This window comes from Aulostomus chinensis, chromosome 11 (genome assembly GCF_037954235.1).
Source record: "Aulostomus chinensis isolate RoL2024-O1b breed Wild chromosome 11, RoL_Achi_v1.0, whole genome shotgun sequence".
Classification (NCBI taxonomy): domain Eukaryota; kingdom Metazoa; phylum Chordata; class Actinopteri; order Syngnathiformes; family Aulostomidae; genus Aulostomus; species Aulostomus chinensis.
The window spans coordinates 21,610,169-21,628,067 of NC_141330.1; the positions used below are offsets into that span (position 1 = coordinate 21,610,169).

The 17,899-nt window shown below is 45.2% G+C and overlaps 1 protein-coding gene across 4 annotated transcripts in view; it reads left to right on the forward strand.

Moving 5' to 3' along the window:
• Positions 1 to 17,899, forward strand: part of LOC147253772 (RNA-binding motif, single-stranded-interacting protein 3-like) — a 228,604-nt gene that overhangs the window by 144,798 nt on the left and 65,907 nt on the right. For 2 of the 4 annotated variants that reach the window (XM_086219056.1, XM_086219055.1), the window contains 2 exons: positions 363 to 488; positions 2,369 to 2,526. In XM_086219056.1, coding sequence (XP_086075182.1) covers positions 363 to 488; positions 2,369 to 2,526 — 284 coding nt within the window. The remainder of the gene's footprint in view (positions 1 to 362; positions 489 to 2,368; positions 2,527 to 17,899) is intronic. The other 2 variants (XM_086219057.1, XM_086219058.1) reach the window with 1 other exon arrangement.

Here is a 17,899-nt window from a genome sequence, read left to right on the forward strand (position 1 = left end):
ACGCATTGCGACGTGTTCTTTTCATCATTAGAAGAGGTTAAGATGTATGAACATGATGATAAACAACACTGGTGATTAGAAGGGAACTTTAGCCAATAACAGGTCCCACCTCTTTGTTTTAATCTCAGCGGGGGTGCGTTGCTCCGAACCCACTGCGTTCACCCTCTCACTTCTTATCCCACTCATAACGTTCATTGTTTATCCTGACACCACTGGACAGGCTGCCAAACAGAATCTGCTGTCTCTCCTCCACCTTCCCGACCAGCACCTCCAGCTCCATGCCGTGAACCTCTTTTTCTTTGACATTATATTGTGAGTGCCGACAGCGGAGACCCTATTTAAATAAATTTGTGTATTTATAGGTGGGCATAACAGGGGAGGGCCCGGTCACTCCGACATCTGCGCTCAATTCCACGCTGATTGGGATGTATCAAGGAAACGTGCGTGGATTCTGGTGCTCACACATATTGATACATCCAAATTTTTGGGTGCGTACGCCACTCTCTCTATTCTTGCCACCGCAGGTTTTTAGCATGAGATCGACACAAGTATTGATACATGAGGCCCCTGATCTACTTGTAAAGTGTCATGAGATAACTTTTGTTGTGATTCAGAGCTATAAAATTGTCTTGACTTGAGTAAAAGGTACACTAAAAGGCACAAACTCATAAAAACAGTACTGCAAGCAATTTTCAGGCAGGCAGTGGAATAGCATTACAAACAGCATCTGGAGGAGTGATAGAGAGGTCATGATGCCCCGTTAAGTAAAATGTAAACTGCATAGAAAATGTAAGAACAAACATGCCAACCCAATATGCTTGAAATTTTGCAAAATTCTGAGAAATTTTGTTGAATAAATGTTGTCTTTCGATGAAATGAACATATATCCTCATTGACCACAAGGAAAGGAAATCTGTGGTTTTCAGATTCGTTTTAAAATGACTTGGAAGTAACAAGAAGAACAGAGTTGCTTCATGGAGGAATTTCAGCATGGAAGACAATAAATCTCCGCTTAAAATCGTTCATGTCTGGGGTAGTCACTGTTTATAATGACACATTTCTTAGTGAATATGTGGAATTCCACATATTTAACAGAACAACAGATTCATCTGTTGTTTTATATTTACATGTTCCCATTCGCCAAAATAATTTCCAACTTTTACAGTTTATTATGCCAATAACACAGAAGATACACAATTTATCCGTTTCAAAATGAATACAATTCTGTTGGCCCTTTTGTCTTCACTCTGTGGTCTATCTCATCCCAAACCATCTCAATTGGGTTTAGGTCAGATGACTGAGGAGGCAGGTCATTACACAGCCTGGAGGTGTGTTTGGGGCGTGGGGGTTGCTATTCAAGCAGACATACTGTGCAAAGAGGCAGGTCACCAGTCTGTCGCAGCGCCATCAGAAGCAATTCGGGTCTCAGTATCTTGCTCAAGGACATTTCTACATGGTCACGGAGATGTGTGCAGATCGAACCAGCAACCCTTTGGTTTTCAGTTGCTAGATGGCAATTCAACCTCTGAGCCACGCCAACCCCTGGAGAGACCATCTGTTAACTTTTCTGTGTCGCACAAACAGAAACCAAAGATTTTAAATTTGGACTCATCAGACCAAAGCACAGATTTCCTCTCGTCTTAATGTCCTTTCCTTGTGTTTCTTGGCCAAACCAAATCTCTTCTACTTATCACTTAGTTGTGGTTTCCTAGGAGCTGTTAGTCCATAAAGGCTTGATTCGCGTAGTCTCCTCTGAACAGTTCATACACACACACACACACACACACACACACACACACACATATATATATATACATACACACACATACATATATATATATGTGTGTGTGTGTGTATATATGTATATATATATATATATATATATATATATATATATATATATATATATATATATACATATATGTGTAATTTCTTTTAAAGTCAAATTTGCCAATTACTTAGTAAGTTGTTAATTAAATTCACCGATATTTTTATAGGTGACAATCTTGTCATCAGTATGGTGATAAGTAACCTGCATGCCTCTGCCATATCATCAAATGCATACAGTGTTGCAAAATTAGCTTTTAGAGGTGACTGGAAACTATTTTATTCTGCATCACACATTGAGCATATTGAGGAGCTGTTTTGCGCCACAAAAGTACAGTCTCTTACTCAATGTTATTCTATTGAAGAGAGGATCCACCAAAACATCCCAATTAATCTCATCAGTGCATTTCAGCTTTTGTTCTTTATGGAGGCAATCAACAAATATGTTATGTCATTAAAATTTGTAGGATAAATTGTTTTGTTACCACAGTTATTGTTGAAATGTAAACTTATGCACTCTTCCCGTCTTCTCTCATCATAGCAACAAGAACAGGACCCCACCAACCTGTACATCTCCAACCTACCAGTGTCCATAGATGAGCAAGAGCTTGAGAACATGCTGAAGCCATTCGGCCATGTCATTTCCACAAGGATTCTGAGGGATGCCAATGGACTGAGCAGAGGAGTTGGCTTTGCCAGGTCTGTAGAGAGGGAACAGTCACTTACAAATATGTCAGTGTTTTGTCATAAATCACTGCAGACATCTTGTAGTCACCAAAAGCAAGGTTTAAATTTTCTATTACTGAAGTGATTTTACATATCAGATGTCGATGACACTCATAATTATTCTAAAAACAAAGTCGGAGGCGGCACGTGGTGCAGTGGAGCATTGTCGCCTCACAGCAAGAAGGTTCCGGGTTCGAGTCCCGGCTCAGTTACGGGATCTTTCTGTGTGGAGTTTGCATGTTCTCCCTGTGCCTGTATGGCTTCTTCCCACCGTCCAACGACATGCAATTGGGGATTAGGCTAATTAGGCTACTTGGATACTCTAAATTGACCATAGGTATGAATGGGAGTGTGAATGGTTGTCTGTTTATATGTGTTGGCCCTGCGATGGACTGGCAACCTGTCCAGGGTGAACCCCGCCTCTCGCCCATAGCTGCTGGGATAGGCTCCAGCCCCCCCGCAACACTTAACAGGAATAATTGGATGGATGGATAGAACAGAGTAGGATTATATATTGGCCGAAAAAGCGTAATTGTCATTTTAACGCCATGATTTAGATTAATGATAACAAATAATAGAATAGTTAGAGTATTTATTATCAGCTTCCGGTTGAGTGAACGTTGGTGCGACTTGTTGCCGCTGCTCACCGGTAACTTTTTAACCCTAAACTTGTTTTAAATTGACTATGCAATTGCTCTCATCTGGGAGATTTATTCCTCACATATTTTGGCCATGGTTTAATTGACACTCCTGCGTGTGTATGAACTAATATCCTACCTGTCCTGTTTTGGCTATCGAGCCTCATTTGGTTGCACCTTTACATCTGAAGTGCCTCAGGTCCTAGTCTATGATGTTGACCAGCAGGATATTCATCTGGGCCATGTTTGCCCTCCTGTAGTCTGGTCTCCAACCTGTGACAGGTCTGCTCCTGTACTCTATTGCTTAGCTTCTCCAACTGCATTTCCACCTGTCTGTGCCCCCGCTGGCTGTACTTCACCTCCATTCCTACACTGTCTTCCTTCCCCGCCAGAGATATGTCCACCGTGATTCCCGTTGGAAAGACCAAATTGACAACTTGACAACAATAAAGTCCATCTTGTCCAATTCTCGCCGCCATCCATGCAGCACCGGTCGGGTTGTTGACCACAATGTGCGAGCCAACCTAGCTCTGTCCACTAAAACTGCTGCCAAAAGTGACATCCGGTTGCTCACAAGCAAAGGGCATTTGTCCAGGATCTCTTCACTTACCGTAGGTTCGATTTTCTTTGTTTAACCGAGACATGGCAACAACCCAGTGACATTTCCCAACTCATTGAATCCACACCTCCGGGGTTTGTTCACATCTGTCAACCTCGTGGCTTGAGGAGGAGGTCTCGCGATAATTTACCGCGAGAAGTGGGGAGTCTCGCCGGTGTCTGTCCCCTCCTTCAACTCCTTTGAATCCACTGTATGTCAACTGTCTGGACCTACTCCCACCATCATTGCAACTGTTTACAGTTTAAATGTATACAGGTGCATACATGCCTGACTCCAGATGCTTGCTTGGAAGAAACTCCTTCTGAAATGTTGATCCAAAGCATCCATTGTTGGGGGAATTCTTTCCACATCCCTAATCTTCTGTGAGAACAATCTCATTTGAATGAGATCCACATCATTTTACTCATGTGAGTATAGCCTACCAATGAAGCTTAGTGCGACTTCTTTCAGCATTGATGAAGTTCGGAATGGAGTGTCAATGATATTTGCAAACTCCTCTGTCAGGTCTGGGACTTCATGCAGTAACTTGTAGCAGGATCGTTTACCCTTGAACTTTGAGGAAGATGTGCTGTCTGATCCAGTGAATGCATGGAAGAGAGCCATGGCTTTGCATGTTGCTGTGCCTAGGTTTGTGGGAAGAGAGTTCAGTGGGATCATTCTTGTGGTCTTTCAAGCTTTGAAGGAGATCCAGATTTCTGCAGCCACATTCAAAGCCTTGATATGATGGAAATTACTTAGTAGGATTACAACAACATCTGTGTCTCCAGTATGCACCATCCCAAGTGATTCTGTTTGGAGGGCATGGCGAAGATGTACAAGGACATGAGTGTCAGCTTCCTCATGGTTGCATTGATCCATTAGAGGAATGCTTCCAACATGGTGGACGTGATAATCAGCAGTGATGTAGACATCCTTGTCATCTGGAAACTGTCCATCTGTAAACAATTAGGGCATGTTTCCACTGGCCCCAACATGGTACTAACTGTTACTGTTTGGTCCCTGCTCCCCTGGGGTTCCAAGTTAGCCAAGTGGGGACTAAAATGTGATGTAAACACATAGCAATAAAAATAATGTTCTATTGCAACTGTGTGGAAATATTATGACTTTTGTATCAAAAAATTCATAGATTCAGTTGTGTCCATTTTGAAAAATGGGCTAACAAATTGGACAATCCAATCAAAAATTATAGCAGTTTTTGTATTTTGCAGCGCCCCCTCGATAACAATTTTTAATCTTGGTCTCCGACCAAAATTGTTCTATAGACCCTTTACCTTAATTTAGAGGCAAAAACCAAACTTTATCATCAATTTGAAATAACTGAGTGTTCAGGCACCCCACTATCTCCTCATTGGTACTAAATCAACACTTGAAAAACTGACAGCTTCTCTCTTGACAATCGCTTTGTTTCCCCCTCCCCTCAGGTCAAGAATCTGGGTGTCATCTTCAAGAGTATTTTATCTTTCCAATCCCACATCAATAACCTGACCCGGTCTGCATACTTCCACCTATGTAACATGAATCGCCTTTGCCCCTCCCTTACGTAATGCCTGTTACATGGCAAGATTGACACCAAAGTTCACTTTGACTTTACCCCCATACCACTGTTATCTTTGTTCATAGCCTTGTCACTTCTTGCCTGGACTACTGTAATTCCCTCCTTTTTGGTCTCACTCACACATTTCTCGATAAACTTCAACTGGTTCCCAGTCAAGTTTCGCATTGATTTCAAAATCCTCCTGTTAACATTTAAGGCCATTCACAATCTCGCACCTCCATATCTCTCCGACCTCCTCCTTGTTGCCACTTCTTCACGTACCCTCAGATCTTCCTCCTCCATCCATCTGATCATCCCCTCTGCCTGTCTCACTACCATGGGGAGCAGAGCTTTCAGCCATTCTGCTCCTCAGCTCTGGAACTCAGTACCACCTGAGCTCAGAGATATCACCTCACTTCTACTTTTCAAATCCACACTCAAAACCCATCTGTTTAGGAGTACATTCTCTGTCAGAGTCACATTGTATTTTAACCTGTTTTTATTTCATGTGTATCTCTTGTGTGTTTTTGATTTCATGTTTTTATATAGTAATTGTGCAGTGACCTTGAGTTTCTGAAAGCCACCTATAAATAAAATTTATTATTAGTTTTATTATTACCATTATTTAGTTTTAATAATAGAACTCCAAAATCTCTATGCCTCTGACCCTGTCACCAAGGGTGCATTTCCACTGGCTCACTTTAGCTCGGGTCAGGTGGAGAAGGGTCGTTTTTTTTCCCCACTGGCCACAACACGGTCCTAACCATTACCATTTTGATCCCTGCTCCATTGGGGTTCCAAGCAAGCCGAATGGGGACTAAAATGTGACGACGTGCGCTGATTGGGTAACTTACCCGTTTACATCCTCTACTTCGTATCATCTTAGCCTCTGATGAATACTTGTCGATCACTTGTGTAGGAATTTTTCAACAAGTCATCATTAATCAATCAGAAGGACCCACAGAGTATATATTGCGCTGTTCAAAATCTGGAGAGGACACCTTCTAGTTCGTTCAAAAGAATTTATTCTGATTAACAGGAAAGAATACAGAGCTCTGGAGATCATCTTCCCTTATCCTGGAGTCAGCATACGCAGATGCGTTGTCCCTGGCGTTGGGGCAAGAAGTCCAACAATCTAACTCTCTCTCCAGTTTTATGTGTTACAAGGAGGTGCTTATGTGATCGCTTCTGCGTGCAAGTGTGTATTTTTGATCTTCATGTTATTTTGCAGAATCTTCTGTCTGACCGCGTGCCAGCCCCATCTGTTCCCATCATATACTTGTTGCATCTGTGAAGATCAAAACCTCTCTTTTCCCTGATTCATGACCTTGCTCTTATCTACTTCTGACTCCCACCACTTCATGCTACCGTAAAAATTCTGTGGACTCTGTTCTGACCTAATTAGCTTGAGGGAGTGATGCTAGCCATGAGCTACACTCCTGCTATTCCCTGTTGTGACCTTTTCACCTGTGTCCACTCTTATACAATCTGGTCTGTGCTTCACTGCCTTGTGTTTCCTGCACTCTGACGGTATGAAACCGGGGGTTGTAGTGGAGGACCCAAAAGCTTAATCGGAGGCGTGGAATCTGTAAGGCGAACGGTTGTGAGGAGGGCCGGCGTGGTGTGGGCTCGTGGAGGCACTGCGAAGAGAAAAAAAGGCAAAGAGCCGATGAACAAGTGGGCAACAACACCATAAATACTTTAATGGCCAAGGCCAGAATACTCCAAGAAGGAGATCAAGCTTGCTTAGCGTAATTTGTAGGAAGCTCCTTAGAGGGCCAACAAACCACAGAAGACGTGGAATCCACTGGCAAGGGTGAAGCCTCCACGAGCCGGTTTTGTAGGTAGGTGATGAAATGATTTCTCTCAGGTGTGCAGCTACCGGAACCACGCCCACTCCTCATGCAGCAGAGGGAGCAGGAAGGCAGGGAGTTTATGGGGGAGGAATCCCCACAATACCCCCCCCCCCTCGACGGACGTGTCCCGACGTCTGCCCAGGCTTGGTAGGGTGTAACCTGTAGAAGTCACGGAGGAGGGACTTGCCCAGGATGAGCTTACGGGAAACCCAGGAGCATTCCTCTGGACCATAACCCTCCCAGTCGACCAGGTATTGGAATCCCCACCCCCTACGCCTGACATCCAGAATTCTGGAGACAGAGAAGGCTGGGTGGTCATCAACGAGTAGGGGGGGGTGGAGGGGGCTCGGCCGGAGGGGGCTCGGCCGGAGGGCTGAGCTCACTGGTGGCAACTGGCTTCAGGAGAGACACATGGAAGGTGGGGTGGATCCTGAGAGAAGCTGGCAACCTCAGCGTTACTGCTGTGGGATTTATGATCTTCTCCACAGGGAAAGGACCGACGTACCGAGGGGCCAGCTTATTCGACTCCACCTGCAGGGGAAGGTCACGGGACGAGAGCCACACCATCTGTCCTGGCTTGTAATCTGGAGCTGTACAGTGATGTTTGTCTGCCAGACACTTGTTTCGTTCAGCAGATCGTGTGAGGGCCGCCCTAACATTCCTCCAGACCTCCTTGATGCGCTGAAGGTGCTCCTTCACTGATGGCACAGCTATATCAGCCTCCTGATCTGGGAAAAGGGGGGGCTGATAGCCGTTACAGGCCATAAATGGGGACATACCTGTGGCCGAACATGAAAGGGAGTTGTGGGCATACTCAATCCAAGTTAGGTGTTCACTCCAGGAAGCAGGATGAGCCGCCACACAGCGGAGAGCGCTCTCCAAGTCCTGGTTTGCCTGCTCCGTTTGCCGTTGGTCTGGGGATGGAAGCCAGATGACAGGCTGGCTGCAGCGGCCACCGCTTTGCAGAACTCCTTCCTGACTCGTGATGAGAACTGGGGACCACGATCTGAAACGATGTCACTGGGAATGCCATGAAGTTTAAAAACGTGCGACACCAGTAGGTTAGCCGTTTCCAAAGCAGAGGGGAGCTTAGTCAGGGGAACGTAATGGACCATCTTAGTCATACTAACAATTGTTGACCGATTCTCTGAGTTACCTTGCGAGGGGGGGGAGACCAGTGATGAAGTCTGCAGCGATGTGAGACCAAGGGCGGTTTGGGATGGGCAAGGGGCGCAGCAAACCAGCAGGGGACTTGTGGGAAGCCTTCCCTCTGGCACAAACTGAGCAGGCAGCCACAAACTCACGAGTGTCCCGGGCCATGTTTGGCCACCAAAAGTTCTGCTGGAGGAAATGGAGAGTCCTATTTGCTCCAGGATGACACGTGAGCTTCGATGAGTGACCCCACTGTAGAACCTGAGAGCGGGTGGACTCAGGCACATATAGCCGATTAGGAGGCCCCGAACCTGGATCAGGCTGCTCCTTTTGGGCCTCTTTAACCGCTCTCTCAACCTCTCATCTTGCCGCTCCAAGGATACAAGAGGGGGGGACAATAGGTGCTGGCTCTGTGCACGCCAAGGGGGAAGAAAATACCCTGGAGAGGGCATCTGGTTTTGTGTTCTTGGATCCGGGACGGTAAGAAAGGGTGAAATTGAACCGGCTGAGAAAGAGCCCACCTAGCCTGGCGGGGGTTTAATCGTCTCGCTGAGCGGAGATAGGAAAGGTTCTTATGGTCAGTCCAAATGAGGAAGGGGACTTCAGATCCTTCGAGCCAGTGCCTCCACTCTTGAAGAGCCCACACCACAGCCAGCAGCTCCCGGTTGCCCACGTCGTAGTTTCTCTCAGCTTGAGAAAGACAGCGGGAAAAGAAGGCGCAGGGATGCAGCTTTTGGGTCTGGGGGCTGCGTTGGGACAGGACAGCTCCCACTCCTGTCTCAGAAGCATCCACTTCCACCACGAACTGCAAGGAGGGGTTAGGGTGTAGGAGGACAGGCGCCTTGGTGAACAGCTCCTTCAGTTTGCCGAAGGCGTCGTCTGCCTCCTTGGTCCAGACAAAGGGTGTGTTGATGGAGGTGAGACTATTGAGAGGGGAGGCCACTTTGCTGTAGTCCCTGATGAACCGCTGATAGAAATTGGCAAAACCCAGGAAGCGTTGAAGCTCCTTTCAGGATGTGGGGGTGGGCCACTCAGCCACGGCCTGAATCTTCCGAGGGTCAGGGCGAAGTCGGCCAGCCTCAATGATGTAGCCAAGGAAGCTTACCGAGGGGGAATGGAAGTCGCACTTCTCTGGCTTAATGAAAAGGCGATTCTCCATAAGGCACTGAATGACCAGGCGAACATGTTGTTCATGTTCCTTGCAGGTGCGGAAACAAATGAGAATGTCACCCAGGTAGACAAAGACAAACCTGTGCAGCATGTCTCTCAGGATGTCATTCATCAGGCTCTGGAAGACAGCTGGGGCATTAGTGAGCCCAAATAGCATTACTAAGTACTCAAAGTGCCCCGGGGGTGTGTTGAAGGCTGTCTTCCACTCGTCTCCCTCCTGAATTCTGATAAGGTGGTATGCGTTGCGGAGGTCCAACTTAGTGAAAACCTGTGCATGGCAGAATGGTTCAAACGAGGGATCAATTAATGGAAGTGGGGACTTGTCCTTGATGGTGATCTCGTTGAGACCACGGAAATCAATGCATGGCCTGAGAGAGTTGTCCTTCTTAACAAAAAAGAATCCCGCACCAACAGGGGATGACGAGGGACGGATCAGGCCAGCGGCGAGGGACTCCTTTAAATAAGTCTCCATCGCCTCCTTCTCAGGACGTGACAGGTTGTACAGACGACTGGAGGGAAGAGGAGCACCCAGGAGGAGATTGATGGCACAATCATAGGGTCGGTGGGGGGGTAGGGAGCGTGCCAAGTCTTTACTGAACACAGGAGCCAGGTCATGATAGGTTTGAGGGACATTGGATAAGTCAGGAGGAGTTGGGATGATGCTAGAGGGCCTGGAGCTGGGAATGGCTGACTGAAGACATAATGAATGACAACTCGTGCTTCAGTTTATAATGGTGGAATTAGACCAGTTAATGTGGGGATTGTGCTGTCTTAGCCAGGGGAGACCAAGGACCAGAGGGGAATGAGGTGAGGGAATTACAAAAAAATGAATTTGTTCACGGTGATTACCAGAAAGGATAAGTGTGAGGGGTATAGTTTGGTGTGTGACCAGGGAAATGAGACGTCCATCAAGAGCATTAACTCTCTTTGGGTGTGGCAATGGCTCTAGGGGGATATTATGTTCCTTGATGAAACCGTCGTGAACAAAATTATCATCTGCCCCAGAGTCCGAAACAGAGAGATTCTGGATGGAGAGTTACCGGAAGAAGAGGTCTGACTCACCACTAAACTCTCCTCTCGTGATGAGTCCGCTCTTTTGGCGAATGAGAGCATGTTGGACCGGGGTTGTCTCCTCTCTTATGGTTGCATCGCAGTCTCTCCTTGGAACTCAGCTGAGTCTTTCTGAGCTGCATGGGTTCCTCAGAGACAGCAGGGGGCATCCGAGGAAAGGGAGAGGATGGGGCAGAATGAAGCCTCTCGGGGGAGTGAAACCGGCCAGCAGAGGGAGCCCTCCTGCCATGACTCGCTGCTCTCTCTCTGGCCCTCTCTCTTAACCTATTATCTAGCCTAATGCTTAGTGATATTAGATCCTCGAGAGAGGTAGGTTCATCCCGAGTTGCCAGTTCATCTTTCAGACTCTCAGACGTCTGTGTAGGTTCTCATTCATCCAGGTCATCGTAGATCGAAGCGAAGTAAAATCTGGTCAACTGGACGTAAGTTTATCTTGAAGACGTTTCACCTCTCATCCGAGAGGCTTCTTCAGTTCTAGTGAAGAGTGTGGAAACTCCAGCTCAGACAGTCCCTTCAGAAAGATGGCCTTGAGAGCCTGGTTATCCCACCCACACTCATAGGCTAGAATCTGGAACCGTACTGAATATGAGGCTACCATTTGTGAACCCTGATTGAGGGACAACAAACGTTTCGCAGCCTCCTGCCCCTGAACGGGGTGGTCAAACACCTTGCGAAAATGGGACTTAAATTGAGAAAAAGAACTCAACACGGGCGAGCCCCCCTCCCAAAGAGCAGTGGCCCATTTAGCTGCATTACCCCTGAGCAGATTGACCATATACGCTATCTTTGCCTCATCAGACAAATAACTGGAGGGCTGTAGCCTAAACACTAACTCGCAGTTAAAGAGGAATTGCCCACAGGACCCGAAATCCCCAGTGTAAGGCTCTGGTGGAGACACAAAAGGTTCTCTACACGGTTGGGGGGTATGAGAGAGAGAAGCAGGATCTGAGGCAGCAGGAGTACTCACAGGGGAAGTTGAAGGGAGCTGTAGTGAAAGTTCACTGAGCCGAGTGTGGAGTTGAACCACCTGACGAGAGGGTTCATCCAGGAAGCCGGCTACGCTACGTAGCATGCCTTTGTGCTGTCCCAACAGGGCTCCTTGGTTGTAGATGGCCTCTGATAGCTTGTCCGATTTCGCTGGATCCATTTCGTTGGGCCAGTGGATTACTGTGACGGTATGAAACCGGGGTTGTAGTGGAGGACCCAAAAGCTTAAATCGGAGGCGGGTTGAAGGTGCAATAGAAAGGGATTTATTAGACAAGGTGGAATCTGTAAGGCGAACGGTTGTGAGGAGGGCCGGCGTGGTGTGGGCTCGTGGAGGCACTGCGAAGAGAAAAAAAGGCAGAGAGCCGATGAACAAGTGGGCAACAACACCATAAATACTTTAATGGCCAAGGCCAGAATACTCCAAGAAGGAGATCAAGCTTGCTTAGCGTAATTTGTAGGAAGCTCCTTAGAGGGCCAACAAACCACAGAAGATGTGGAATCCACTGGCAAGGGTGAAGCCTCCACAAGCCGGTTTTGTAGGTAGGTGATGAAGTGATTTCTCTCAGGTGTGCAGCTACCGGACCCACGCCCACTCTTCATGCAGCAGAGGGAGCAGGAAGGCAGGGAGTTTATGGGGGAGGAATCCCCACACTCTATTTTAAACAAATATATGTATAAATATTTATATTTTTTATTTATTTAAGCAAATATATGTGTATGGATTAATCTATAGTTTAAGCAAATATATGAATAAATATATCTACATTTCCCCCTTTTGAGCACTACTACACTGTAAAATATAATAAGTTGACTTTACTTTAAAAAATTATGCAAAGTCGTTGCCTTAAAAAAATTATTTCATTTAACTTAGATAAATTAGATTTAATTAACTTATTTATTGTGAGTTTGCAGAACTCAAATGAACTTAATTAAACTAGATTACATTAACTTATATAGAGTTTGCAGTACTCAAATTAACTTAAATAAATTAGATTACATTAACTTATATACATTGAGTTGGCAGTACTCAACTTAAATGAATTAAATAGCAGTAACTTATTTATTCTGAGTTTGCAATACTTAAATCAACAGAGTTAAGAAAAGTTTATTTATTTATCTGTTTTCGTAAATTTCACTTAATATTCATGTATTGTGAAAGCTTAATTATCTTCACTTTTACTCATACATCATATTCAGGTCAATTTAACTTAATTTTCTTGACGTATGAATTCTACTACAGAAATTATGATACAGGCTCATTTAAAAAACAAAACAAAAAACAAAAACAGATTATTATTACTGTAATGAGCCACCCCCCCCCCAAAAAAAAAAAAAACAATGAATGGAGAACACTCAGTGTATTAACTTAGTACAATTAACATTTATATTAATGCTCAGCATTGCATTTGTGACTCTGGGAACATGCTCCACTTTTGTGGGGAGAAAAAATGCACATTAATGAAGGGCAAAAACTGTCCCTCCAGTAAACACCCCACTCCCTCCAGGCCCACCATCTACATCCCTTTCTTCCTACATCCCTTCCTTCCTCTCTCCATCTCGCTACCTGCCACTTCACCCTCCTCCTTCCCTTCCAACCTCTTCACCTTCCTTCTTCCCTCCCTCCGTACCTCTTCACCTTCCTTCTTCCCGCCCTACCTACCTCTTCACCTTCCTTCCTCCCTACCTACCTCTGCACCCTCCTTCCTCCCTCACTACCTACCTCTTCACCCTCCTTCCTCCCTCCCTACCTACCTCTTCACCCTCCTTCCTCCCTCCCTACCTAGCTCTTCACCTTCCTTCTTCCCTCCCTTCCTACTTCTTCACCTTCCTTCTTCCCTCCCAACCTACCTCATCACCTTCCTTCCTCCCTCCCTCCCTCTTCACTTTCCTTCCTCCCTCCCTACCTACCTCAACTTCCTTCTTCCCTCCCTACCTACCTTCATCACCTTCCTTCCTCCCTCCCTCCCTACCTACCTCTTCACCTTTCTTCTTCCCTACCTAACTTCCTTCCTTTCTCACCTACCTCCCTTTCTCCCTCTGCACCTCCCTGCCTCTTTGCCCTCTGACCTACCCATGTCCCTCCTTTCTGATTAACTCTTTGTTTACTTGGAAGTACAATCAACATTTTTCCATGGTATAAAATGCGCAGCAGTGATAAGATAACATAAAATACATCACTGTCTTACAAACACTATCAACATTATATTTCTTGGAACAGTAAACGTCCCCTTAAAACCTGCAAAATCTGTACAGTACAAAGACATACCGTACATTATACTCAGCTATTTAAAATGGCCTATGCCATTAGTTTGTTCTGCAGAGTCGTCAATTTTGGAGGTAGGGTTTTGTTTCCCAGCCCAAGCATGACTGCTTGAATGAATTTAAATGTGTTTTCCATGGATTTTGGGTAGTCCAAGCGAAGTGCGTACATGAGCCCAAACAGAAGGCAGACTGCCTGGGGAAAGTCTCGGACATTGTCCATGACGGTACCTCCCTCAAGTATGATGGCAGTGGAGATGGGCTGGAGGTGCGCTGCATTTGGACCCTGCTGCTGAGCATCTTCAATCACATTCAGCACCCCAACTGTGACTGCAGCGAGTTCCTCTTCTTTCGCTGTGTCCTGCAAGCTCATTTATGATGGTTCTGATCATTTATGAGATCAATAGGGATGTCCTGACTGACCTTTTTTAGTTATTTGATTTAGATTATTTGGATTTGATACTTTGGGAACACATTATGAACAGTGGTGGAAAAAGTATTTTGATCCTTTACTTTAGTAAAAGTACTAATATCACATTGTGAAAACACTTCCCTACAGCACTGCATTCAAAAACTTGTGAAAGTTTAGGCATGCAAGTAATATCAGCAAAATGAGTGTATATTGTCTGTATGCTGCTTTACTGCTGAATGTAAAGTTGAGCTCATTTTAAAGACATTATGCACTGTTTAATCAAAGGGAATTTTTAAACTTTGTTGGCGAAAATAATTCTAATCAAAATATTTTACAATGCTATGAAATACATAATAAACATGATTTGTCAATAAATTGATATCAGTGTTTCTTTTACTTACGAGGCAAGTCCTGTAAACTTCAGTGGAGTCCTCACTGAGGATAACTGGCAGGCCTTTAAGGACAACTGTCCGAAGTGCTGTAACATCAGGCGACTGAAATTACAAAGAGAACAGATACAAGTTAAGACCTTTGTAGCATTTCAAGGGTTTAGGGAAATATGTGTTGTGTTCTGTATTTCCTCTAACACTGCAGGTTTGTATTAGAGATAGAGCTTTAGGTTTTAAGTACCCAACAGAAAATGGTACAATTGGGTGGATTCATCAAATTCCTGCGACTCTAATGTTGTCTGAGCCATCAAGAAAAAAAAAGAAGAAAAAAAGAAGTAGCTACTGAGAAGAAAAATGGTAGTGAGACAGGAGTTCCACAGCACCTCCGCCACCTGTCATACAAGTCTCATTCAAGTCAGAAAAAACCTCTGAATGCGGACCCCCTGTGGAGACAACCTCTTTCAGCATGGAAGTAGGAAGAACATCAAAATGAGTTTGGGACATTTTCATGAAGCTGACCTCATCTCTCACTCCTTAAGAGAGATAGGAGAGAAACATGACGGGAGGAGGAAGGAATGTTAGATCTTACACCTACCGCCTTGTTCTCAAAAAGTGCTAGAAAGGTGTGGCAGTCCTCTTGAGAGAACATAGAAAATAGAAGAAGGTTAGACAATAGTGATGATGATTTTGATATTCTTGAAGGTCTTGAGATCTAGATAATTGGTAAACAGCACAAGGTTTCAGGTGCATGTGCTGTTTCTATCTCATGTGCTAGTCATAGCAGTAACACAGAAGATAGGCAGGCAGTGTGAATACCCAATGGTGACGACACTTGAGTGATACGCAAAGTGCGTGAAAAAGGCTTAAGGTTCACTGCTGCCATCCATTATGCTTGAGTGTAAATAACTTAAAATGTGTAAAAAAACACAATAGAATCCTTACCGTCCAATTGACGAGGTGCATGAAGTCTGTCACTTTTCGTCTCATAGTTCCGTTTTTGGCCTTGAAAAGATCAATGAAGCGTGGTGTGTGCTTGTCAAGAGCTTCATAGAAGTCTCCTTCAAGATTTTTGCTGGCGATGCAATTAAACTCGGCAAAGACCTGAAAAACAGACAGTAAAAGTAGAAAGAGAGCATATTGATGTATGAGACTGGAGTGAATTAGAGCTGTTTGATCATGGCAAAAAACATAATCACAATTAATTTAGTCAATATACACATCATGATTACTGTACATGATTAGTTAGGAAACATTATACCTATATTCACCTTTTGCATTTGATCTGTTGGAATCTTTATGGGGGAACGCAGGCCGAAACAAAGAAGCAGCTTACCTGTCTCTCCATGAAGAGCGCTGGCCATCGTTCAATCATCCTCCTTACAGCTGGCTCTTGCATCACAATCTCCCTTCTGCGCAGTGAGAATGTTTCATCCATCATTCTTGAGACTAAAGTGGCATCAGGGTGTCTTTTCTTCACTTCCTCAATAAGGACCTTCCTGGCATTTTCAAGGCTGGCTTCATTATGTTTTTCAGGTAGGTTAGGCAAGTAATTGGCTTCCCCTCTTTTTGGCCACTTGATGTCCTTGCTGGATGATTTTCCGTCGGGGTTGCGTTTACTTCGTTTACCACCATTGATCAGTACGACCAGACGAGCTCAGGTCCATACTCATCCAGGGGAGGAGCTGAGGGTTCAGTGGTGGACAGCATCTGGTATGCTGGAGAAGGCCCATTCTGCATATTAACTTTCTTCTCCACTGCTGCTGAAATGACACACTCACACATAGATCTGATTAGTGGGATACAACAACAACCAAAAATAATCAATAATGCAAATGCAACCAAGATGCCAGAGAGAACACTCTTAATCATTCCTGACCATTTTCCTGTCTTTACATTTTGTCTATACTTTTCCTGGCTCCTCTACCCAACCACATTGACTTCTCCTCTGGTGCGGCTTTGTCTTGTAACTCAGTCACAGTCCATCTGGGTTTTAGGTCGGTCATGTTGGTCTCTGTTGTCACCATTTGGTATGTCAGGGAATACCCTGCTGCTTGCTTTGCAGCCACATCTGCAGCTTGATTTTCCTTAGCCACTATAGTTTTGCTTGTATCATGTCCCTTGCACTTCACTACTGCAACCATTTCCGGGAGCATGAGTGCTTCCTCTAATTCTCTCATCATGGACTCATGTCTGATTGGTGTACCTGTAGAGGTGCAATAGCCTCCCCTTCTCCATTCTGGGAGTTGCACGTGTTGCGTTAACTGCATATGCTGAGTCCGTGTACATGTTCACTCTCTGTCCCTTCCCTAATTTGCATGCCTCAGTGAGTCCCACAATTTCTGCCTCTGTGCTGAGGGGCCATCTATCACTTGCCCTGTTGCGAGGGTTTCATAGGTTCCATCTGCAGATAGTTTCACTACCGCCCATGCTGCAGAGAGTGAACCATCATGTTTTCAAAAACAACATCCGTCAGAAAACAACGTGCATGTGGCGTCATGATTAGGTGTTGCCGTCAGGTCCTCTCTCAGCTTCGAGTCTTGTATGGCTCTCGGGGCGCACTCATGCGGTTCCCCTTCTGTCATGTGATCTGCCATATTTATCCCCTCGTGGGTGTAGGTCAAATTAGGTGCCAACAGAGCTTTCTCTATTCTGTACTGTCTTGTTCCTGTCAGGGTGAATGCCTCCGAGGATACCAACCCCACAACTCCATGAGAGGTCAAGATTGTACATGGGTGTCCTGCTATGAGATGTTCGCTTTTGTGTAGTAATTTAGTCAATCCTGCTGCGTGTCTTACGCAAGGTGGTTGTTTGGTGGTTTCGACTGTGTCTAATGCTACACTCAATACTTTAACACTGCTCGCCTACCTCCCCCTGTTTTCTGGAAAAGAACACCATTCATGGTGTTGCCTTTTTCAGAAACATCAAGGTAAAAAGTCTGAGAGTAATTTGGTGCCGTAAGAGCGGCTGCCGTTGCTAGTTCTTGTTTCACTCGAACAAATGAGTCCTCTGCTTCTGGTGTCCACACCAAGGGATTAAATCTATTCTTCAGTCCTTGTTCGTTAACTAGCCAGCGAAGCGGGGTTGTCTTGTGGGTGTAGTCGCTAATATGATGACGGCTGTAGCCTGTAAGGCCCAGAAATGACATCATGTCACGAACTGTTTGAGGCTTGGGATATCTCAGAATGGTGTTACGATGCTCTGCAGAAATGGAAGTGGCGTTGCCGGCGACTAATCTTCCCAAAAATGTTACTTGGTAGCG